Below are 26,001 nucleotides of genomic sequence, written 5' to 3' on the forward strand. Positions count from 1 at the left end.
GACCTTAAAGGTTTCAATCAAGTCATCTCTTACTCTTCCAAACTCCAGTGGATATTAGCCTAGCCTGTGCAGTCTTTCCTCATAAGACTATCTGCCCATTTCTGGTATTTGTTGAGTAAACCTTCTATGAACTGCTTCTAACTCATTTACATCCTTCCTTAAATAAGGAGACCAATACTGGCCAGCGTTGGGGCTTGTGGAAAAACACTTTGAGGTATCGATCAGTGTCGTGTTTGCATGCTAAAGAGCAGAAACACAGGTTAGTTAATTCCTCTGTTGCCAATGATGTCCTCCTGACACAGGGGGCAGAAGAGAGCTCTGCAGACTTCGAAACTGTCCTAAAACTGTCCTGGAATGCATTTTTCAGCCCAAAATGAACCTCGTAAATCGAGTAAGCGCGATTCAATCAGAGATCCCAAAGGTTGGGGGAATCCATTGAATTGTTTCTTACAGAACTGTTTAGGCTAGCCAGTTGTTGTGGGAATGGTGCATTGAAAGATGGAATTACTCGCGATCACATTGTTGTTGGACTTGGCGACAAAAAGCTGTCAGATTTTTTACAGACAAAAGATGACCTAACACTTAATCCAGCTGTTCAATAGCTAGGAAGGCTGAACATAGGGAGCAAAATCATGCCATAATCCGTCAAAATACCGAGACTTTGGAAGAGTCTATTAGTTGGTTAGGCCCAAAGGCCTGGCAGCCATGCCCAATCAAAAGCCTGCCAAAATGGGGGAAGGGCGGGAAATCCTACAGCAGCCATTTAAGATGACCATGCTGCGGTGCTAAAAATTGGCATAGCAGGCAGGATTGCCCAGCAGAGTGCACAGCGTGTTTCCAATGTGGAAACACAGGGCTCTTAAAGCAGTTCTGTAAATCTAAAAATTTCATTAAATGCAGAAATCAAGCGAATGCCTATGAAACCCAGACAATTCAAGAAATTGGCAATAAGGGAAACTATGAGATTACAGATTTCCTATGAGAAGTAAAGGATCATGAACAAGACTTTTGGTCAATCACTTTGGAAGTTAAAGCCTTTGAAACTTACTTTAAGCTTGACACTGGAACTGGAGTTACTATTCTGGTTGATCATTTGGAATGGCTCAAAATGGTAGACAGTCAGCCACCAAGCCTTAAATTGCAAGGACAAAAATAGCTGGAAAAACTCAGCGGGTCTGACAGTATCTGTGGAGAGGAACACAGTTAACGTTTCGAGTCCGTATGACTCTTCATCAGAACGAAGAAATATAGATATGAGGTGAAATATAAGCTGGTTGAAGGGGGTGGGATAGGTAGAGTGGATAGAGGGCCAGTGATTGGCAATCTCTTCTCTGCCTCCACCTAAGATGTCATAGACAAAAGGTCAAAGGGGTGTTGACGGTGGTGATATTAGCTGAGGAATGTGCTAATGATGACATTAAGGGTAGAAAGCAGGACAAGCAAGTGACATATAGCCCTAGTTGGGGTGGGGGTTGGGGGGTGGGGCAGAAAGGATTAAAATAAGCTAAAAGGTAGAGAAAAAACAATGGATGGAAATACATGTAAAAATAATGGAAATAGGCGCGAAAAGAAAAATATATATATATTAAAAAAAAGTTATAAGTTATTGGAAAAAGGGGGATCGGAAAGGGGGGATGGAGGAGAGAGTTCATGATCTGAAGTTGTTGAACTCAATATGAAGTCCAGAAGGCTGTAAAGTGCCTAGTTGGAAGATGAGGTGCTGTTCCTCCAGTTTGCATTGAGCTTCACTGGAACATTGCAGCAGGCATTAGAGCAGGGTGGTGTGTTGAAATGGCAAGCGAAAGGGAGGTCTGGATCATGCTTGCGGACAGACCGAAGGTGTTCCGCAAAGCGGTCACCCAGTCTGCGTTTGGTCTCTCCAATGTAGAGGAGACTGCATTGGGAGCAGCGAATGCAGTAGACTAAATTGAGGGAAGTGCAAGTGAAGTGCTGCTTCACCTGAAAGGAGTGTTTGGGCCCTTGGAGGTGAGGAGGGGGGAAATAAAGGGGCAGCTTTTGCACCTCCTGTGGTTGCATGGGAAGGTGCAGTGGGAGGGGGCTGAGGTACAGGGTGTGCTTAGTGGTGGCATCATGCTGGAGTTGGCGGAAATGGTGAAGGATGATCCTTTGAATACGGAGGCTAATGAGGTGATAAATGAGGACAAGGGGGACCCTGTCATGGTTCTGAGAGGGAGAGGAAGTTGTGAGGGCGAATGCGTGGGAGAGGGCTGGACACGGTTGAGAGCCCTGTCAACCATCGTGGGTGGAAAACCTTGGTTAAGGAAGAAGGAAGACATGTCAGAGGAACTGTTTTTGAAAGTGGTATCATCAGAACCGATGCAACGGAGGCGAAGGAACTGAGAGAATGGGATGGAGTCCTTACAGGAAGCGGGGTGTGAGGAGCTGTAGTTGAGGTAGCTGTGGGAGACGGTAGGATTGTAATGAATATTGGTGGACAGTCTATCACCAGGAATTAAATTGCAAGGTCTGGGTGGTATGGATCTTTAAGTAAAAAGCCAGATAACCACCACCCTTCACACAATGGGTGACAGAATATTGAGACCCTCGATATCATGCACAAAGTCAATCTTTATTGAGCTGGAATGCATGTGCATAATTGGGTATTCTGGAAATAGCAGATTAAGTCCTATAGCAGGACAGCTGGATACCACTCGTGGAGGAATTTTCAAAGTCAGGTGCAAACCCAAAGGATTTCTATTCAGCAGCAGCTGGTAAGGTTTATTCATTGATCAGTGGGTCATTCTCCACTACAGATACACCATCTACTGGACCCCAGGAGGAGATTGTAGATCTCTCAGTTCTTTTTGAATATAGACCAGAAATTGCAAAAACAGAAGGTACTTAAGAAGGTGGTGACTATCTGTAAGAGGGCCTGCTAGATCTAAGTTGGCTCTGTCCTGAAGGAGGTTATGAGAAAGAGGCCGTTGTAGCAACAAGTGACCTGTTGGAAGATGAGATCCTGGAGATTGGTGTGCTCTTTGAACGTACTGCTAAAACATAGGAGGTGTCTGTTGTCTTTTTTGAGGAGTCAGCTATGTGTGCTGTTGAAGCACAAAGTTGTCCCATTGAACACACCAATGAGAAGCATTGTATATTGCTGGCTGACCATAGAGGGTCGTCCAGGATGAACAAAATGTTTGATTCCACAGTGGATCATACTGCCAGAGCAACAGTGGAGCATATTAATTTGGGTGAAAGTAAGTTGATGCCCATACTTCAATTTCATCAAGAAGTTATCCTTCCACTAAAGTTGTCTTTCAGTGTAGAAGCAGAAACCAAAACTTCGGGGCATCCACAGCTGAAGAGTCCTATACAAGAATTTAATCTAGGGCAACATTTTCCCCCCCGTCGGGGAGGAAATGCGGGAGCGGGTGTGGGCGGGCCAGCATGACATCTGCCAGGAAGCACTATGTGCTCCCTGTGCGGGTGGGGGGGTGATTCTCTCAGCTGGGAGTGCACTCTTTCACGCAAGCGCGGTAGAGCGCACAAATCTCCCTGAGGCAAACACTGTCACATGAGTTGGGACATGTCCATAACTTTTATTTTAAAATATTGTGAGATTTTTAAATCCTCATGAAACCTCATCCCACCTGTGGATGAGGGTTCATGCTTTTTCAGAAGCCTGCCAGGTCTCCCGGCCTGCACACTGACCTTAAGGTTGGAGGGCCAGGTCCATTAATGACTTCAACTACTTTGTTAATGGCCTTAATAGACTGTTGACAGGTCGGCGGGCATGCAGCCGACTCGGGTGCACAACCACTGAACTGAAAGTCTGAATGATGCACTGTGACATTGGGACGCATGCCCGATGTCACCCCGCGTCATTTGTGCATTGGCAAGCGGGCCCCGCCCCCGCTCGCCAACTGGAAGATACAGCCCCTAGATTTATTTCTAGAGAGTCATTCCATTGCTGAAGATGGTGTTGTCTTGTCTTATGCTCACACAGTCATCCCATTGCCTACAGCAGAACAGCCTCTCACTGAAGCAAGGGTGGCAAGGTTACCATTAACTACAGGAAACGAGAGCATTTTCCTAAATGTAATAGGGAAGTCATATCTTCTTCATTTCCTGCAAAGTTTACAAGATTTTCGTCATTCTTCTTCTCATCATCCAGATTTGTTCAAATCTCTGAAACTGAATAGCTTTTTTATCCTCAATGCAGCAGTGAATGATACCGCTGTGCAATATTTTGTTGGAGTTGAAAATACATCATCTTCTCAGGCCTTTCTCCAGCGCGCTAAGAGGGAGCATAAGTTTCCTAAGCAAATGCTAGTTTGTCTTCTTCCTGTTCAAGAGAGAGCGATTGTCTATGTTCTACAGACTTCTCCTTGGATCAATCTTTCTTTGAAAAGGTTTCAAGATCCTGACAGTTCAGTTGTCATGGAGATCACAGCTCAATTACTAACAGTCATGGAAAGCTGCTATCTCACTCTACCAATGAGGTGGCTGTCCAGGGAAAAGACGAGCACCTGTATGGGCAGAATGTTCCTGTCGGCGAGCCACCGATGTCACCGCGCCCCATTTAAGTTTACCGGTAGGCGGGGGCACAGCAAAATCAGCTGTGTGCCCGAAGACCTGTCAATGGCAGAGTCATTTAGCTAATTAATGGACCTGCCCATTGAACCTTGAGGTTGGTGGGTAGTCCAAGAGCCCCGGCAGGAATTTGAAAAAGCATGAAACCTCATCCATGGCAGGATGAGGTTTCATGTAGGTTTTTAAAAATTTTATTAAAGTTTTTGTAAAAATTATGGACATGTCCCAACTCATGTGACAGTGTCACATGAGCAGACATGTCACAAATTTTTTTTTTCTATTTTTAATTTTTGTCACAGAGCAGCCGATTTCCCTGAGGCAGCATTTAGCCTCAGGGAGATGAGTACGCTCTTTCTTGCGCATCCGTTGATAATGGCGTTATTGGTTTTTAAATGGCCTTAACAGGCCTTTGACAATTCAGCAGGTGTGCAGCCACCTCTGGTGCGCGCCTGCCGAACGGAAGATCTGAATGATGCACGGCGACATCAGGACGCACACCCAACGTCAATGCGAGTCATTTTACGCATTGGCATCCGGGGCCCGCCCCCTACATGCTAACATGAAAATTCTCCCCTATAGGTTAGAAACCAGACTGAAAACAGAGTAGCAAGAGAAGTGGAAACATAGTTTAAAAGTAATAGCGCATTCCAGGACTTTGGAGAGAATGGCGAGTTTTGAGATTTTGCAGCAACTGGGCAAATTGGAAGGGTGAGTTTCTTAAGGAGAAGTGCAAAATAGCAGGAGGTGATGTCAATGCCAGATAAGAGAGACAGATTGGTGTTGTTGGTGAATAGGATAAAAAATACGTGAATTTAGGTGATCAGAAGCTCAGGTGGTGGGCTTCACGACCAGAATAAGAGAACTGAGGAATAAGGGGAAGATGGCAGAGAAATTGAAAATTGATGGCAGAGAAAAAGAAGAATGAGGGCCTATTAAGGTGGCTGGCAGGTGAGTAGCTTGGGGTGTATAGGCATTGCAGTTGAACGGGGCACAGCAGGGAGGCGGAGGCACTAAGAAGAAGTGGTAGTCACAAAACAGATGGTCTCAATTTTGGATATCAACATTTGAATGTATGGTGAAAATTGGAATGATGTGGTATCTTAAAATGATTATTGGACTCTAGCATTTGCTGCATTTTTAAAAATTAATACACTCTTAATGAATAGGATATTAATAATGAAACTTTTTGAAATATCAGTAATATGTCACGTATTAGATTAACTCAAAAGTTAATAATCAGTGATAAAGACTTAAACGCCAAATGCAATGGTTTAAGTTTCAAATTCTATTTCAATAAGTTGTGTTCCTCTTTTTAAAAATATTCTTGATATTTGTTGTGTTTTTTTCTGTCTCACAAATTTGTTGGCAATGACAACATGCATGAATGCAGAACCTTAATTAAAAAGTGAAAATGAGTGACTAAATCTTAAGGAAATAAGGTTAAGGGCAATCATTTGTTAATAAACCTCGGACAAAAATGTCAGCCTTCAGATCATCAGCAATAATCAGTTTCTACATTAGAAAAAAAGCTCAACACAAGGCATTTAATTCATCAACATGATAGAAATCTTAATGAATTGCACAAGGTTATTTATTCAGTTAACCTTGGACATCGGCAAACCGAAACAAAAAGGATACCAGAATGTTACAATATTTATGCATTAGGAGGCATCAAGACAAAAAAATAAAAATATACAGCAATATAACTTAATGCATGTTGCATTCAAATACTTGACAAAATCCTGCTTTATATCTGTAGCATATCTGCAGTGATTTATGTCGAATTATTTCAGTTGTACAAGCCAAACTAAAAGCATTGCCACAAATGTGATGTAAGCAATCATTAAGGTTCTTCTTCATATATATTATGATCATGAAAATAGAGTTTGGCTTAAAACTTTATTTTTCATGTTTTGATGCGAGAAGAAGATATTCTTACATCCCACTCTGTCTGCGTAATTGGGTGCAATAAAAAAGGCAAAAGGTTATCATAAGCAAACAGCATTTCTAATTCAAAGATAGAAAAGAACATAATATGCATTTGTACATTAGTACAGACCTTCTTTCTAACTTATTTTTGTATAAACGCCACATACAATTTTAATTAAATGCATAGAAATTTGAAAATAGTTATCAAATAACTGCACTACATTTGGAAGCTAGTTGTTAGTAAAGTGATTGGATCATCAATAACTACTTTTATTTGAAGCACTTCTCCCAACCAATCTGGGGAACGACATTAGCAGAAAAGCCATGCCCACAACCTTGCTTGGCCATACTTACTATTAGAAATTCACATTGATGGACAATACATCATAACTGCTTTGATGAATGTACATTCCTCTTAAAGCTTTTAAGCAGCTGCATAGTGTGTCTTCAGAAACATGTATTCTGCAAATTAGAAGTTTTTCACAGGAGTTTCCTTAGGGCTTCCCCTGTTCGACTGCCTAAACTTCAGCAGAATTGTTGTACAAGCCCAATTTACAAGCATTAAAAGGAGTTTTCATTGAACTTTCTCCCAAGCTATAGTGATGGAACTAGTAAATCTCCAAAACATTTATCTCTCTTCTTCAGAAACCAATTGAGGTTATCAAAAAAATAATTTGCAGCCATCTTTAAAATATCAAGGTGTATTTCTCAGTAACTTTCTGTCCTTATCTTTTTTACTTTCTCCTTCTGCAGACCATGACATACACCAGATAAAGTTCCATGGATAGCAGTAGATGCTAAGTGCCTTAATTAATGGTCACATTTCACATGTGAACCAAAGTCATGAGCATCATCAGAGAATTCAACTGTGGGCTTTCACAACCAGTAATGACTTTGCCCTCAGCAATACTGATACACACTTTCAGTGGCTCAACTGGTTCATAGACAGGAGCAGGAACCAGAATGAATTTTTCCCTTCCTTATTTCAGGGCTACTGAGGCCAATGACTGGCCTGGGTGAGACCACACTGAAAATCTCTTGCTCTATTTGGCACAGATTAACAGCAGACACAGCATCACTAATCACCTATTGTGGTTATTCCAGATGTTTTGGAAACAAATAGGATTCCCCTATTTCTTGCCAATTTTCCCCCTTTTCTTTTCTTATTGTCGACTCCTGGGTGGGGTGAACATTGACTACCCTCAGTTACTCTGCTATCGATAGGATTTCTGTGATTTGCACAATTTTTCAAAAGATTTTTCATTTTAAAATTACAGATAACTTTATTTCTGTAATTCTTGTTGCCTTCAGTAAACAACACTGTCATGGCAATAACTTTGTTTGGTAAGAGCTGTTAGAACTGTATTGCCTTGATATCACACACAGGAAAACATATATCTTTCTGTCCTGCTTTAGAATCATTTTCTTACATAATGGGCTGAATTTTCTCCCCGTCGGGGGCGGGGGGTGGGGTTGTGCGGGGGCAGGTGGGAGTGAGCCGAACCCAATTGGCGCCCCCAATTGGGGCCGCGTTGCCATTTTAAGAGGGCGGGACAATTAAGGCCTGCCCAGCGTGATGCTCGCCTGGAAGCGCTGAGCACTCCCTGTGTGGGTAGGGCTGGGGGGGGCAGGGGGGGGATTCCCTGAGTGGGGGCCTGCGCTCTTATGTGCATACATGTGAAAGGGTACAGAAATCTTCCTGAGGCACAGAGGTGCCTCAGGGACTCAGGGAGATCAAGTTAAGGTTTTAAAATTTAAATAAAGGAAAAAAACAAACTTTTAAAACATGTACCCTCATGTGTTACATGAGCTGGGACATGTCAATGAATTTTTAAAATGTTTTGATTGAGTTTTAAAACACTTCATGAAACCTCACCCCGCCTATGGATGAGGTTTCATGAAAAACACGAAGGCCGCCTGGACTCTTCGCCTGCCAACCAACCTTAAGGTTGGACAGGCAGCTCATTTAACTGTTTTAATTAGTTTTTAACAGACCTTAATAGGTTGCCTGACGTCACCGAGCATCATTTTACGCATTGGTGAGAGGGCCTACCCCTGTGCGCCACTGGAAAATTCTTCCCAATGTGACTCATTCCTCTTATCATCTGAGATCTGTTACAAATGTCTTGTAATCTGGATAAGGGAATGTAGATGTCACTTTTATACCGCTGTTATAAAAAGAATGATACAGGCAAAAGGCCCATCTACAGTTACAGATGACAAGTTAATTAGCCATCGCAATCTCCTCCTGAGATCCCATCTTCAGCCTATTCAATTCACTCCACATGATATTAAGAAAAGGCTGAACATAACTCTTACAGCAAAGGCTATTAGTGCCGAGAACATCCCAGCTGTAGTACCAGGTATGTCTTGTCCACAAAAAGCAGACAGATCAAATCTAGCCAATTACTGCCGTATCAATTTACTCTCAAACATCAGTTTGGGTTCTGCCAGGGACACTCAGCTCCAGACCTTGTTACAGCCTTGGTCCAAACATGGATAAAAGAGGTGAATTCAAGGGTGACAGAGTGACTGCTATTAACATCAAGGTATCATTTGACCGAATGTGGTGGAATGACCCGCAGCAAAACTGAAGTCAATGGAAATCAGGGGAAAACTCTCCATTGGTTGCAGTCATACCTGGCACAAAGGATGATGGTTGTGGTTGTTGAATGGCCAATCATCTCAGCATCAAGACATCGCTGCAGGAGTTCCCAGGAATAACCATCTTTAAAGGCTTCATCAATGACTTTCCCTCTGTTATAAGGTCAGACGTGGTCACTAATGATTGCACAGTGTTCAGTACCCTCACAACTCCTCAGGAAGTGAAGCAGTCCATTCCTGCTTGCAGCAAGACCTGGACGACATTCAGGCTTGGCTGATAAGAGGCAAGTAACATTCACGCTACACAATTGTCAGGCAATGGCCATTTCTAATAAGAGAGAATCTAACAATCACCCCCATGACATTCAATGGCACTACCATTGCTGAATCATTGACCACCAAAATCCTGGATGTTACCATTGACCAGAAACTGAACTAGACTAGCCATATAAATACTGCAAGAGCAGTTCAGTGGCTGGAAAATTTTGGCAGAGCAACTTATCTCCTGACTCCCCAAAGTCTATCCACCGTCTACAAGGCACAAGTCAGGAGGGTCAGTGATTGCCCTCCAAACGCATGGATGAGTGTAGCTCCAACAACACTCAAGAAGCTCGACATCATCCAGGACAAAGCATCCCCCTTGATTCACCATCTTCAACATTCACTCCTTCCATGATTGACACATAGAGGCAACAGTGCATACCATCTACAAGTTGTGCTGCAGCAACTCATCAAAGCTCCTTCGACATTACCTTTCAAACCCATAGGGCAGAATTTTATGGATGACGTGCGGGTGGCACAGCCCGCACATCAGTGCTTAAAATCTTGCGCGCTGATGTTGGGCGAGCGTCCCGACGTCAGCGTCGCCATCGCGATATTTAGCTGGGCAGGCACTATGAAGCGCGATGCGCGCCCGCCATTAATTAAAGGCCTTATTCAGGCCCTTAACTCGGCAATCAATGCCAATTTTGAGGAGCCTGTGCGATCTCCGCCTCGGCACACGGGCGCAACGGGCAGGCGGGTAACTGATTTTTTAACAAAACCTCATCCACGGGTGGGATATGTGGGCTCAGAGGGGTTGTTAATGTTTTATCTGAAGTTTTATTGCAGAAAGTGTTTTAAACTTGCCTGTGTGATAGCAGTTCAGGTCGCTTTCCAACAGCTTTCTCTGTACTTTGAAGCTTCAGCTCACCAGTCTGCAGACAGTAATCTTTGTCAGGCCTGCAGCTTTCCGGAGGCCTCCATTTAGCCTGGGTATGGGTTCTGACATCTCCACTGGAGCCAGCTCCTCTGAGGAGGAAGGGAGGGATACAATAAGGAAGAGGCCAGGAGTGGACGATCAGCCTCCAGGGGAGCCACCTTTGGGAGGCCAGGCGCAGGCACAAGGGGCACAGGGCCAATACTTTGTCCAAGGTGGAAGGGGCCACAGAAAACACCACTATCCTGCTGCCAGGGTATACAGGCGGCAAAGCAGCTACCTCAATATGACTGAAGTGCAGTGCTGAAGGAGGCTCCGACTGTCTAGGGGGACAGTGAACTATATCTGTCAGATGATTGGCCCTGAGATCTCCCCTAACTCCCCAAGCTGGCATGGGGTGTCCAACCCCATGCCAGCAGCTCTGAAGGTCACAGTTGCCTTCCACTTCTATGATCTGGCTCCTTTCAGGGCTCAGTGGATGATCTTTGTGGTGTCTAGCAATCAGTTGTCCACACTTGTGTCAAGCAGGTTACAGATGCTCTGTTCAGAGGTGCATTGACCTTCATCCACTTCCGCTGCGACCAGGCAAGTCAGTCACAACGAGCCAGAGGCTTCACGGCTATTGCTGGCTTCCTCCGCATCCAGAGTACAACAGACTTCGCACAAGTGGCCATCAAGGCACCAGCAGGTGAGCCCGGTGCCATCATCAACAGGAAGGGCTTCCACTCCATGAACGTGCAGATAGTGTGTGATCACAGGATGCAGATTCTGCAAGTTGTGCAAGGTATCCAGGGAGCTCCCATGACGCCTACATCCTCAGACACTCCCAGGTGCCGAGGCTCTTCAGTGCTCCGGCTCGGCTGGATGGTTGGCTGGTGGGTGATAAGGGCTATCCCCTCAGAAGGTGGCTCATGACGCCTCTCTGCCATCCAAGAACAAAAGCTGAGCAGCGCTACAATAGGAGCCACTGCACCACAAGGGCTGTGGTGGAGAGAGCCATCGGTCTTCTCAAGATGCGCTTCCATTGCCTGGACTGCTCAGGGGGCACACTCCAGCACCCTCAGACGCTCTGCACAATCTTGCACTGGAAAGGGGGGATGCAGTTGACGATGAAGACCCTGACGCAGTGGATGAGGCTGGACGTGATGAATCCAGCAGTGGCTCCGAGGATGAAGAAGCACAGGGCAATGATGAGGGGCAGCATGCCAACCCACTACTACACCAAGGAGACAGGGACATCCGGGACACTTTAATCCAATGAACCTTCAGCTAGCTCCACACACATGGATCTGCAGGGCCAGCATTGCCTAGCCTTCCACACATGGCATTTAGGTGCTACATCTTCTACCTCATCAGCTGCAACTAAGGGCTTAGTACAGAAACGTCAATGTCCACTAAAACACTCATGATATGTCTGTGAAACATACAAATGCAGCACAAAGAAAACACCCTCAGCCATGGTCAGAAATGTGGACTTTATTTCCACCAAAATAAATAACCAACGTCGCTTTGACGCAGATGATGAAACATTCCCTAACCTAGAGCCAACACAAAATCACCAGTGACAAACCAGTGGAGTGCCTATCATGCCTTATGCTTACATTTGCAGGTGCTACATCTAGGTCCCACTCCATCGCTCGGAATGGCTTGTGAGACAGCCTGCTGACTCTGCTGTCCTGTTGGCCTTGATGACCTTGGCGGCCGTCCTCTGGCCCATGGAGCCTGCGCTGGCCCCACCTGGGAGGGAGTGACCAGTTCCAGAACTGGCACCTTCCCAGCTGTCGCAGCCTCAACGGATGCAACGGTCACTGGCAGAGGGGCAGAGGAGCTGCTGCCCTCATCCAGAGTGCCCTGAGAGGAGCTCACAGCGATGACAGGCAGCTGCTGCACTGACGTGAGGTCACATTGGACCTCCCTGCTCACCGCAGATGAATGGGCACCGAGCTGCGACACTTGGTTCCCAGAACATCTCCCACATTGCCATTGACCACCTGTGGCCATTAGCACTGTGAGGACTCGCATGTCAGAGCGTAACCCAATCAGAAGATTCTCAATCTGCTGGAAGCCCCTCTCCATGAGAGTCGCCAATCTCTCAATGGAGGAAGACTGAAGCTCTGTCCTGAGGTTCATGCCATCACTAACACTCTGCTTGGATTCCTCCACCACAGAGACCAAGTGAAGCACACCCTCATTCAACCCTGCCAGATGCTCCCGCGCACCCTGCTGCTTGTCCTGCAGCTGCTGCATGACTGACACCTCCAGAGGCATATCAGCACTGCCTGACTCAGCATGTGCCAAGTCCCCTGCTGCCATCGGCACTCTCCGGCCGTGCCATCTCCTCAAGCGACTGTGACGTGCCTTCTCCACTGTGCTCCGGGACACTAGCCGACGTCATAATCCCCACCTATGTGGTAGTCGCTGCGATGGTGCCTGGCTTGCTGAAATGATGTGACCCAAGTTGCAAGTGATGCCCCTCAGGTGTGGAGGAGGGGCTCTGGACTTGTTCCTGGCGGCCATGCAGTGGTGATGCTGAAATTAACAACAAGGACAGTGCATCAGTTAGTGTTCAGTCAGTAACACCATTCATCCCTTTCCCCACCAGGCTCATAATGTGCTCAACCTTCAAGAGCCTAAGGAGACAAACATTGGTCGGCTGGTAAATAGTCAAGAGGAGGCCCAAACATTACATGCGCAAACAGACAGGCTGGTCAGATGGCCCAAGGAATGCCACATGGAATGTTATGTGGATAAGCGTGCGGTTAAGCACTTGGGCAAGACAAACAAGGTGTGGGAATACATGACTAATGGTAGGATCGTGGAAAGTCACAATGATTACAGGGACCTTGCTGGGCAGACCCGTTAAGGTAGCAGAACAGGAACATAAGGCGTTTAACAAGGTCAAAGCCAGACTTGCCTTTATTAGCTGAGGGTTAGAATGTAGGAAAAGGGAGGTCATGTTGCAAGTGCAGAAAACGCTGTTGAGGCCATATCTACACTTCTGTGTTCAGTTGTGACCTGCGCTTCATGGGAGGGATGACATTGGAGTGGGGAGAGTGCAGAGGTTCCTGACCTGGATGCATGCTGGCCTAGAGAGTTGGAGATATTAAGAAACATTGCATACACTTGCGACATTTGCCGTGGAGCACAGGAGATTGACAGGTCACATTATTGATCTTCATACCGTTATGAAGGGCATAGATCTGGTGGACAGAAGGCAACATTTACTGTGGCGCAGGGATGACTAACGTGGTGACATTTAACGTGGTTGAGTGCCATGAGGTTGACAGGTGAGGTACTGAGGACATTTTGGACAGAGTAATGTGGGACACACTGGCTGAAAGGGTGGTGGAGGTACAAACTCTCCTAAGATGCAATAAGTCTTTGGATGTGCGGCAGCGATGCCATGGCATGTTAGGCCATGGGGATAGTGGTCACAAATGGGATAAGGTGACTTTGGAAGGTGCTAGAGATGCTCATTCTCAAGGGGCCGAGGGACCTTTGTGTATGACCCACACGTCTGACTGTAACAGTCTGTGAATGAGCATTGTTGCTGCATTAATGATTGCAGCAATCATCAGTGCTTTGGATGGTGGGGAGACAGTGGATGGGACTGTGGCCCTCAAATACCTGGTCACTGCACCCCAGCCTCGCCGACACCTGCCGACCTGGCCACTTGCCTCCTCCCCAGCTCCATGGCCTGCTCCTCGTATGTGGTTAGGTGCTGCAGCACGGTGTGCCCACCTCGCAAATGCTCCCGGCTAGTGTGCTCTATTTTTGCCTGCAGAACAGAGAAGAGCATTTATCGGGGCTGATCGCCCATATACTCTGCACGCGCATGCCGCACCCCTACCACAGTGGCCCATCTGAGGCTTCCAGTGGCTCCTGTCCACGTTACTGGTGATCAGTCACCAGAAGATAGTACGGCTGCTCCCAACCCCCTCCCCCAATGGCCACCTTGGACACATTCGGTGTCCATCACTTTGAATAATACACAGGTCTTAGCGCTCATGGCAAGGAGGCGCAACTAGGTGCGGCGCCGAGGCCAGCAGATGGCTCTTGGCCATGACACCTTGAGGCTCCCCTTCCATTTTCTCATCACCATCAATAAGGCATGTGTTGGAGTTCTGAGTATGTGTCTAGCTGCCTCCCCTGCAGGTTGCCCCCAGACAACTGAAATGTGACAAACACCAACATATGCTGCGGGGAGAACCCATCTTCTCCTCAACCACCAAAGCTGATGTAAGCATGGTCACTATCTGTTTGCCCACCCAGCGTATGCGAAATTCCCAATGCAGTAACGACAGTAAGACATGGGGGGGGGGGGTGCCTCAAAGGCTAAGGCTACCTGCTGGGTAAAATGGCCAAGGCCGACATGGTACTCACCCTTCCAGAGTGCAACAAATCATTGAAGCGTTTTTGGCACTGGGTTCCTGTGCACAGCACAGCATCTTGAGAGCTTACTGCCTCCGCCACCTCCTGCCACGCCTGCCTAGTCACGTGGGGGGCTCTCCTCCTCCCATCCTCGGGAAACAACACCTCCCTACAATTTGACACCTCTTCGAGGAGGGTAGCAAGGCAGGCATCGGAGAACCGAAGGGCAGATTGGCCCCCTGCTGGCCTACTCTGCAGCCTGCCTCCCTCCTCCTCCTCTGCCCTGACCTCCTCTGGAACCCGGTCGCTGGCCATGGTGAGCAGTCCAAAGGAGGCTGCCTGGCCTTTCTTTATACAGACTGCCAGTTCCCCATTGGAACAGGCGGCCTGTACACACCCACAGCACATTTGAATTTCCCGCTGTACACGGGAGTCTGAAACGTGCTGGGTGGGCCTTAATTGGCCTGCCCGTTCAAAATGGCGGTGCAGCCTGTTTCACTGGTGGCGATCGGGTCCGCACCCCCCGCCAATTGGGTCAGGCCCGCCTGCCTGACAAACATTAAATTCTGCCCATAATCTCTACCACCTATAAGTAAAAGGGCAGCAGACTCATGGGAACACCACCACCTGCAAGTTGTTCTCCAAGCCACACACCATCCTGACATAGAATTATATCATTGTTCCTTCATTTTTGCTGGGTCAAAATCTGGGAACTCCCTCCGTAGCACCACTGTGGGTGTAGCTACACCACCCATACTGCAGCAGTTCAAGAAAACGGCTCTTCTTCTATTTTTCCTTTTCGAGGGCAATTAGGGATGGGCAATAAATGCTGACCTTGCCAGTAATGCTCACATCCCATGAACAAATATAAAAATAAAGAATGCGATAACTATAAAGATCCCCCTAAAATCTTGGAAATAAACTGCTGATCAGTCAACATCTGAAATACAAAAGATAGGTCAATGTTTTTGGTCTGACTATTAACATCCCTGTTAGAACTGACAAAGAGTATGATCCAAAACATTAGCCTAAGTTTCAGATGCTAAATTAACTGTGGCATTGACAGCTTTTACTTCCATAAACTGAGGGAATATTTTAGCTTTTACTGTTATGCATTTATTCTTGACATAGGATGTTGAGCGTTTTTCCATTTTTGTTCTATAAATGTTATTATTGAATATATTTTATTATTGAATTGTACCTGGAAACCTGATTTTTTGGGTTGTTCTTCATCTTCTTTTACTTCTTCTTCATTCTCCTCCTCACTGTCTGTCTCAAAGAGATAGTAATCTCCGCTTCGTACCACTAAGCAGGAGAAAATAACATTACTAGTAAAATGCAACACAAAACAATGCAATTTTATGGACTTCTGAATGCATCTTCAGTTACTTTTATTAAAATATTTCTTAAAATCTCTTTCTTCCATTTTACTAGCTGGCATTAATAAAACAAATGATAAATTATAGATTGAACCATGTCAATAATTTAGTAGAGAGCAGAGTGTAAAGAATGTACAGCACTAAACTACCCAAACGGTTACCTGAATGTTAACATCCAACTCAAGGGAATGCACAAGAAAATCAAGAAGAGGAGGTAGCCAGGATAACAGAGTTTAACGAGGAATTAGTATCAGAATGCAGAACATCAAAAAGGATGGCTATAGTTGAAAATGTGAAGAAAGGCGGAGAAACAGAGAATAAATATTGCAAAGACTGGCAATATTTCTGTGCAAGTACTGTGAATAAGAAAATAAGAAGTTGAGGCTGAGGCTCACAGAAATATAATTTTTAGTTTTATATTTCTGAATTTCAGTTCTAAATAATTCATGCAGAAACATGCATTTTAATGCAACTCAAATAATATAAAATCTGTCCAACAGCCAACATAAAATGACATGGCATTTCAGCATAACACAATACATAACAAGCTTCTTTTGTAAGTTTTAAATTTTCAGATTTACATTTGACTGGGTGTAACCATATAAACAAAGCAATCCTGGATATATACCAAATGATATAAAAGACAATACAGACACCATACTCTATAACTTTTCAATCATTAAAAACAATAGTTAACTTATTGTCAAGGTTATGCATTAATTACAAATGCGCTGCATTTTCAATATCCTTTTGAAATTTATATAGTTTATAAACGCTTGCAAAACATTATAACCCTTATAAAACACAATCTCATAATTAAAATAAATTGTCATTAATTTCATATGTTTTTTCTATCTATTTATATTTATAACTTTGTTTTCATTTTTGTTTAAATAGTAAGTACGTAATTGGAAAGATAATTCGGCTGATAGAATGAGGGAGTTGAAAGACAAGTTGAAATAACAGAGAATTTCTCTCATGCACAAGTCATAAAAATATTGTTAAAACATTTATAAAGAAGATTTTATGGTTTTACAACAACTTTTATCCACAATGATCATAATTTATTCTCCTAATAAGGAGTTCAGTAACTTCCCCAAAACAATACCTTTAAAGAGGTTAAATTGAATCAATTTTCAAAAATCAATAAATAGACAGAAAAAATGAAACAGTTGTCACAATTAATGACAATTCTTTGTGAAAATGAAGCAGTCAAAAAATGGTCCTGACGGATCCACACACTCTTAATGCAAATTCACAGCATCCTGGAACTGACCTTAGCCTCCGAAATAACCAATTGGTTTGGTATCACACATGTAATAGATACCTTATTTCCTTGAATAGATCAAATCTTCATTACTTTCATGCCTCATTTTGTAACAGAGTCATAAAGGTAAAGGCCAACCCAAAAATATAAATAATGGAGCAACAGGCTGTTTGATTGAGACAAACAGCTGCAAGTAATGATTCCTTGCAGTCTGGCAGAACAGCATTGTTGTCTTTCCTGTGTACATTAACGTATTTAAAACAATACTAATTAACACAGGTGGTTTTACAGATCAGAAAACAACATCAATGCAACCAAATGACTGTGTTCTTCAGAATTCAGCCATTGATTTTTCAGTTTCTATATTGTGTTCACAACAGATAAATAGATAGCACAAAGGTAGCTCACAAATTGGCTTTCATCTAATCACTTATGCACGTAATTTACTCCTGTTAACCTGAAGTTGCTTAATGCAAGTAATCGGCTAATTTGAAATGAAATCATACAGAAAGCCCTTCTGGTGCTGTATTATTCAAATTGCTAAATTCCAAATGCTGGATAATTCAAAATTTGTCAGGTAAAGAATGACTTCAAATTAATAGGTGTAGACAGTATTCAATTACTTGAAGCAAAGTGCAATGCAAAATGGTTAGATGATCATATTTAACATTCTGTAGCTTTACAGTTGATTATGCATTCACCATGGATCCTTATAGTCATGGTGAGTTAGTGCAGAATGACCTCTTACATAACAAATTGGCACACAACCATACTTGGTTGAAACCAAGCATAAAACCCTTCCAAATAATAACACTGGGGCATAAAATAAATTCATGCTTTAAACCAAACTAGGATAGGCAATGTTTTTTTTAAAACAATTTTTACTTGTTAACTTATATTTAAAAATAAAATAAAAAAAATACAATTATCTATTCAAGGAAATTTGGTACATGATGAGCACACAAAACTAACAGATGATTGAGGCAAACCTACTAGAAGCATGGTCAACCCAGGGCCGCCACCACTGCTTTTTTTTGCCCTTGGCTTTGTCTTTCTCTGGTTCTCCTAAAACAAAATAGGTCCAAATATTAATTATGCAAAACAAAAACAAAATAATCAGGTGGGCATGTCAGCGGACTTTCAATTTATGAGGATTACAAATGGAGTAACATGTTGATGAGAACTTTATGCAAGAAATAAATTATACTTCACTAATATGTAGGTACCTATTTTAATTATTACATTTTCTCTCATGAAATCATCTCCTCAATATGTGAATGATTTTCCAATGCATTTTAAGGGTCTCCCCAATTTCTCAACACCATTCCTCATTCTGAAAATAACTGGTGAAAAGACCATCATTCTCTGTTTTTTTAATTTTTGTCTACGTATTGACATGCATAGAAATCCATCATTATGCTTAAACATTTTCAAAGCACAAACTACTAAAAAATCTATATAAATAGAGTTTATGGGCTGAATTTTTGTAGAAGTGGCGAGGCGGGTCCAGAGGTGGGCATGCTGATAATTTCATGCTGGCTGGCGTTCCAGCATGTTCCCATCTCTGATTTATTTTAAAGGTGGCTGTGTATGGGTGTTGGGTAGGTGTGGGGGGTAGGGGGGGGTCAACGATGGGGGTGGGGTGGGGGGGTGGTGACAGCTAACTGCCGCCAGCAATGGGTAGCCAATTAATGTGTCAATTAAGGGCACTCTTCAAACATCATATAGAATTTTCCATATGGCATATGACCCCCCTGCTGATGCCATAGTCTGTTGGATGGAGGCCATTGGGGCCACTGATGCCTCCTTTAACTGCACCAGCCACAACTTTAGTGGGCCACAACTGAGGTTTCCCATCCAAAATGCTGGCCTGACAGCTGTAGCCACTTGACATTCAATGGCATTACCATCACTGAATCCCCCACTATCAACATCCTGGAGGTTACCATTGACCAGGAACTGAACTGGACTAGCATATAAATACTGTGGCTACAACAGCAGGTCAGAGGCTAGGAATCCTGCGGCAAGTAACTCACCTCCTGGCTCCCCAAAGCCTGTCCACCATCTACAAGGCACAAGACAGGCGTGTGATGCAGTAGTCTCCACTTGTCTGGATGAGTGCAACTCCAACAACACTCAAGAAGCTTGAAACCATCCAGGACAATATAGCCCGCTTGACTGGCACACCAACCACATACATTCACTCCCTCCACCACCGACGAATAGTGGAAGCAGTGTGTACCATCTACAAGATGCATTGCAGGAACTTACCAAGGCTCCTTAGACAGCACCTTCCAAACCCATGACTGCAACCATCTAGATGGACAAAGGCAGCAGACACATAGGAATATCGCCACCTGCAAGCTCCCCTCAAAGCCACACACCATCCTGACTTGGAAATATATCGCTGTTCCTTCAACTGTCGCTGGGTCAAAATCCTGGAGCTCCCTTCCTAACAGACTGTGGGTGTACCTGCACCATATGGACTGCAGCGGTTCACGAAGACAGCTTACCACCACCTTCTCAAGGGCAATTAAAGATGGGCAATAAATGCTAGCCTAACCTTCGAAGCCCACATCCTGTAAAAATGAATTTTTTAAAAAGTGAAAAGTCTTCAGAGAACGCTTCCAATTTGAGGCACCCTTATGACTGTTCATCTGCTTCAGAAGCCCCCATCTCTGATGGTGGGGTTGCTGATCCTCTATTTGCCTCCTGTTTGCCCTCCAGATTTGGGAACCCGCTCACTGTACTTAATTGGATGGGACTTCAGGAGTCGGCCACTTAATTGGCCACTTCGTCTAAAGTCTCTTACTGGATGCCAATGCTGGCATTTCTGGGTTCCTGACCTGCATTTCATCCAGACAGCAGCATCAGGACACAAAAATGAAAATCTTGCCCTATGTTATGAAGTGCACATATTCTCATGTAAAGACACACTTCTTACACTTAAGTCCAAAGAAAAAAATTAGTAAGAGGCCCAATCTCTATTGAAATGTTTCCATTATAACTATCAAAAAATTTTGTAGTTTATTGGCAGAAAGCATAATGTTCACCCCAGCACAACTCTCCCTGTTAGGCTTTGTTTTGCAGGGTTATCCAAGTCTAAAAGGAGGAATTCCAGACTGCCATCCCGAAAATGACTCGTTTATTACTTCTCTCTGCTTTCTGTCTGTTAACCAGTTCTCAATCTATATGAGTATACTTCCCCCAATCCTATGGGCTCTAATTTTATTTACTAACCCACTGTGTGGGGCCTTATCAAAATACTTCTGAAAATCCAAATACACCACATCCCCTGGTTCTCCTTTATCTATGCTAAATGTAACAGCCTCAAAAAACTCCAAGAAGTTATTCAAATGTGATTTTCCTTTCATAACTCCATGTTGATTCTGCCCACTTTTACCATTCTTTTCTAAGTCCCCAGTTATCACATCCTTTATAATAGATTCAAACATTTTCCCTACCACTGACACCAAGCTAACAGGTCTCCATTCTCCCTCATCCTCCCTTCTTAAATAGTGGAGTTACATTTGCTACTTTCCAGTCTACAGGAACCTTTCCAGAATCTATAGGATTTTGAAAGATAACCAGCAATACATCCACCAACTCTCTAGCCACCTCCTTCAGCACCCTGGGATGAAGCTCATCTGGCCCAGGGGATTTATCAACCTTCAGCCTGGTTAACTTTTCAAGTACTACTGCTTTACTAATACCAATTTCTTTTAGTTTGTCAGTTTCATAAGTCCCTGGGTCAGTAGTATTTCTGGGAGATTTTCTGTATCTTCTTCCATGAGGACAGATGCAAAGTAACTATTTAGTTTCTCTGCCAATACCCATTTCCCCATTATAAATTCCCCTATGTTGTTCTGTTAATTCTATGATCTACTCACAAAAAGATGCACCTGTGTTTCATTGAGTCATTAAGTAAATTAAACTAATGTACACTTTAACGATCCTTCTTGTTACACTCATGTCCTCTGGTGTGACTTTCCATCAGGAATATGATCATAGCTAGAAGCATGAGGTCTCTGCTCCAACAGTTTTAAAACTTAAAGAAACAACGCATGCACACTCATTACAATTACTCATTTTGCAAAAATGCTACAAGTCTTCCATAATGTAAGAATAATTTTCTATCATATCGCAGTGCATATTTATTATTGTTTTGTTACAATGCAGCTCATATTCTAAATTGATCTATTATATCAATCCTGTTTTTTAAAACCTTTTAATAAAAAAACCTGTTCATTCTTCTTTTTCTAGTTAACAGAAATTTGGAGTTAACAGAATAGAAGACGTCATTGAACTCATCAGTACTAATTCAACAATTTGACATTAGATCAACTAATTTCACCTCCAGACAAATGTGAATCCAAGCATCTTATTAAAATATTAGCAAAACTTAGCAATTGTTGTTGGTGATTCATATGACATTCCCCTACCTCCTATTTTTAAGGTGACATTACCCATTTAAAATAAACAGGTTAATGTCTGCATTAAATTAGTGGGCAGGGGAACGCCATACAAAATTGTTAAACATTTATCCACTGGTAGCGTCAGCAATATTACCTAGGCTTTTTCTACTAATATAGCATGTACCAACAAGAGCAACTTAATCAAAATGGAAAACAAGTAATCAAAAAGTATTTCTAAAATAAAGAAAAGTTTTTTTCTGGATGCATAGTATACCAGTTAATGACATTAGGATGCTTGTTGCTTGTGTGTACGACTCTGAAAATGAGAATTGCACCCCAGTTTGTTTGCCAATATTTTTCTCCTTCCCCTGTGCTCTTTAGGATTATGGAGTCTGATTTTAACTCTAAGTGAATGGATTTTGAGTGAGTTAAAATCTCACCTAGGGTTTCAAAGATGGTTATTGCCTACTTCACTAAAGTGACCATTCTTCATGTGTGATGTTGAATGAGAGTGGCAGCAGGCTATTCTGTATTAAAAACAAGCCTAAACCCTATTCTCTTCTGTCACCCAGACACTTTCAGCAAAGGTTAATGACTCAGGAATGAGTTTTAATCTAACCTGCCCATTAGAAAATTGACAGAATCGGGCACAACATGGGAAAACATTTTCCCCCCACTGGGGGGGAGGTGCGGGAGCAGGCGAGCTTCCGATTGGCACCACTTGGAGGCGCACTGCCATTTTATGTGGGCGGGCCTTAATCGGCCCGCCCAGTGTGACCTACGCCAGGAAGCATTTATGTGCTCCCTGTGCGGTGGGGGGGGGATTCCCTCAACCAGGAGTGCGCTCTTTCGCGCATGTAAAGCGCTGTCTCAGGGAGATCGGCTCTGATTTAAAACTTTGAAGAAAGACTAGAAAAAAAATTCCCTGCCATGTCCCCTCATGTGACACTGTCACATGAGTTGGGGACATGTCCATAACTTTTATTGTAACATATTTTGCATTTTTAAAATCACTCATGAAACCTTATTCTGCTCATGGATGAGATTTCATGTTTTTTCACAAGCCCACCTGGGCTACTGGGCTGCCCACCAACCTTAAGGTTGGACAGGCAGGTCCATTAATGAGTTAAATTGGTTTTTTAATAGCCTAAATAGGCTGTTGACAGATCGGCGTGTGCGCATCCGAGTTGGATATGCACCCATCGAACTGACAATCTAAATGATGCGGGGTGACGTCGGGACGCACGCCCGATGTCACCCTGCGTCAATTTCTGTGTCAGCGAGTGGGCCCTGCACCCGTCTGCCGACTGGAAGATGCTGGTCATGTTTTCTATCTCATCCAAATTTACTCCCCACTGAAGAGTAAGGTTAAAATGACTCTCTTGCGGAAGCCCGGGGCAATATTTTTTCCTTCCTTACGCCAATTGTCTGAAGCAAAGAAAGTGGCCTATTAGCTAGGCTGAAATTTAATTGAGGCTCAAAACAGAAAAAAATAACAATTCTTAAGTATTCATTTTGTTATAAGGAAACATAATTGAAAATTTGGTTAAAATATAAAAAATTGTTATGCATCTAGCATGGATGAAATTGAAATAACATTTAATTAGGGTGAATGATGTATCAGCAAAACACAAGCACACGTCTTAATAATTCTGCACTGGGAAACTGACATTCTTACACAAGGCTCATAATTGTAAAGTACATGATCATAACTTATATTATAGAAATACAGGGCAAGATCAATTATGGTTACAAACTATTCTCACTAATAATTACTATTACAATATCTACCAAATCATTTATCAATAAACCCCTGCCAGAATTTCACATTTAAAATCATTTTACATCAGATCATACATCAATACTTATTACATTCTGGCTTATGTCTCAATGGCACTTGATTGAATTAGAGATTCTAAGTTTCTATCAGCTATCTTAACCTATATGTGCCTTTTGGTCAAACAGATTACTATTAAACAGTATCATTAACAGAATATAGTGAAATGCTTATTGTTATATATCATTAGGTGAGAGATATACTACTGTGAACACAGCGGAGTAAATAAGCATTTGAAATCACTGGGATGAAAATCTGGTGGGTTCCATAATAGGAGTACAAGCTACTTCACCATATCAGGGGCTATATGCTGTGTTGAAAAAAAATACCACCTGGAAAGAGTGTTATGAAAATTACTTACTTGTTGATCACAGTAGGAGTGAATTCTGTAATACTTACTGCGGATTTAATTTGTTTCTTTGTGAGCTTTGTGAATATTAAGCTGAAGATGTTAATGCTGAGGAATGAAACATTTTCTGTTTGGGGTAACCAGTGTCAGCATGCAGTATTCACAAGAACACACATAAGAACACAAGAATTAGGAACAGGAGTACACCATTCGATGCAAAAATGGCTGATCTGATTGTGACCTCAACTCTACTTCCCCGTCTGCTCCCCATAACCTTTGACTCCTTTGTTGATCAAAAATCTATCTAACTCAGCCTTGAATATATTCAACGACCTCCAGCCTCCGCAGCTCTCTGGGAAAGAGAATTCCACAGACTCATGACCCTCTGAGAGAAAGAAATTCTCCTCATCTTAGTCTTAAATAGGACACCCCTAATTTTTAAACTGTTTTGTTCTAGACTCCCACAAGAGGGAAAACATCATCCCAGCACCCACTCTATTAAGCTCCCTTCTATGGGCAGAATATTATGCTTGGTGTACGAACCCATGCCCAACACGCCCAAGTGTAAAAAGACATGCAATGACGTTGGTGAGCATCCTGACGTCATTGCGCAGTATCGTGATATTTCGTTCGGCAGGCGCACGCCAATGGGCTGCACACCTACCTACAATTATAAGGCCTATTAAGGCCATTAAGAAGCTAAGTAAATTCAAATTTACTCAGGCAAAAAGGCTGAGTGGCTTTTACATTTTTAAGGAAACCTTATCCATGGGTAGGATGATGTTTCCTAAGGCAAATAAACAACAAATAAAAATTTTAGTTTTGAATTAAAAACATGTCCCAGCTCATGTGACAGAGTCACATGAGGGGACATGTTTTATGACAATTTTATTTCCTTTATTATTTTTTTAAAACAGCGCTTCATCTCCCTGAGGCAGCTCCATACCTCAGGGAGAATGAAGCGCTCTTTCATGCGCATGTGTGAAGATCGCACTAGGCCCACTCACCCGCTTCCCCTCCGCCGGCACAGGCAACATTGAGCACTGCTGCTCACGTTCCACGCTGGGTGGGCCTTAATTGACCCACCAGCGTGAAATTGCAGTGCAGAGCCGATCATGGTCAGCTTCCCGACTGCCCCCACCCATCCATACCCTGCCAAGCACCCCCTCCAAAAGCAAAGTCCTGCCTTATGTTTCAATAAGGTCACTTCTCATTCTTCTGAACTCCAATGGGTATAAGCCCAACATGCTCAGCCTTTCCTCATAAGATAATCCCTTCATCTCAGAAATCAGTTAAGTGAACCTTCTCTGAACTGCTTCTACTGAAATTATATTCTTTCTTAAGTAAGGAGACCAAAACTGGACACACTACGCCAGATGCAGTCTTAGACCCTGTAGAGCTGCAGCAACACTTTCCTACTTTTATACTCAATTCCCCTTGCAAAAAATGCCAACATTCCATTTGCCATCCTAATCACTTGCTGCACACATATACCAACTTTTTGTGATTCATGTACCAGGACACCTGTATCGTAGAGTTCTGCAGTCTCATTCCATTCAAACAATATACTGCTTTTCTATTCTTCTTGCTAAAGTGGGCACGTTCACATTTTCCTATATTGTACTTCATCTGCCAAGTTTTTACCCACTTACTTAACCTATCTAAATCTCTTTGTAGACTCTTTATGTCCTCTTGACAACTTACTTTCCTATCTAATTTTATTTCATCAGCAAATTTAGCTACCATATATCTGGTCCCTTCATCCAAGTCATTAATACATATTGTAGATAGTTGAGTCCCCAGCATTGATCCCTCTGACACTCCAAGTAAAAACATGCCAACAGGAAATGACTTATTTATCCCTACTCTTTGCTTCCTATTAGTTAACTAAACCTTTATCCATGCTAATATGTTAACCCCAACACCATGTGCTTCCCAGTTTGGTTATAAATGGGGAGATTCAGCATAGATATCCAACTATGCTTCTCAGGTAACAGGGAGTTGATCTTAACCGGAACTGATTCTGAGTGGCCATAGTGTGGGGCGAATGTACTCACTTTTTAAAGTTTTACGTTTAGGTTATTTTAAAATCCAGGCC

At 43.2% G+C, this 26,001-nt stretch overlaps 1 protein-coding gene across 1 annotated transcript in view; it reads right to left on the minus strand.

Moving 5' to 3' along the window:
* The window catches only part of LOC121279061 (piezo-type mechanosensitive ion channel component 2-like), a 1,076,252-nt gene that overhangs the window by 155,514 nt on the left and 894,737 nt on the right, over positions 1 to 26,001 (minus strand). Inside the window, exons 32-33 of the mRNA XM_041189919.1 lie at positions 18,296 to 18,367; positions 15,858 to 15,961 (exon numbers count right to left, since the gene is read on the minus strand). Of these exons, the coding sequence (XP_041045853.1) occupies positions 15,858 to 15,961; positions 18,296 to 18,367 (176 nt within the window). The remainder of the gene's footprint in view (positions 1 to 15,857; positions 15,962 to 18,295; positions 18,368 to 26,001) is intronic.

The sequence above is a fragment of the Carcharodon carcharias genome, chromosome 6, assembly GCF_017639515.1.
Source record: "Carcharodon carcharias isolate sCarCar2 chromosome 6, sCarCar2.pri, whole genome shotgun sequence".
In the NCBI taxonomy this organism is placed as follows: domain Eukaryota; kingdom Metazoa; phylum Chordata; class Chondrichthyes; order Lamniformes; family Lamnidae; genus Carcharodon; species Carcharodon carcharias.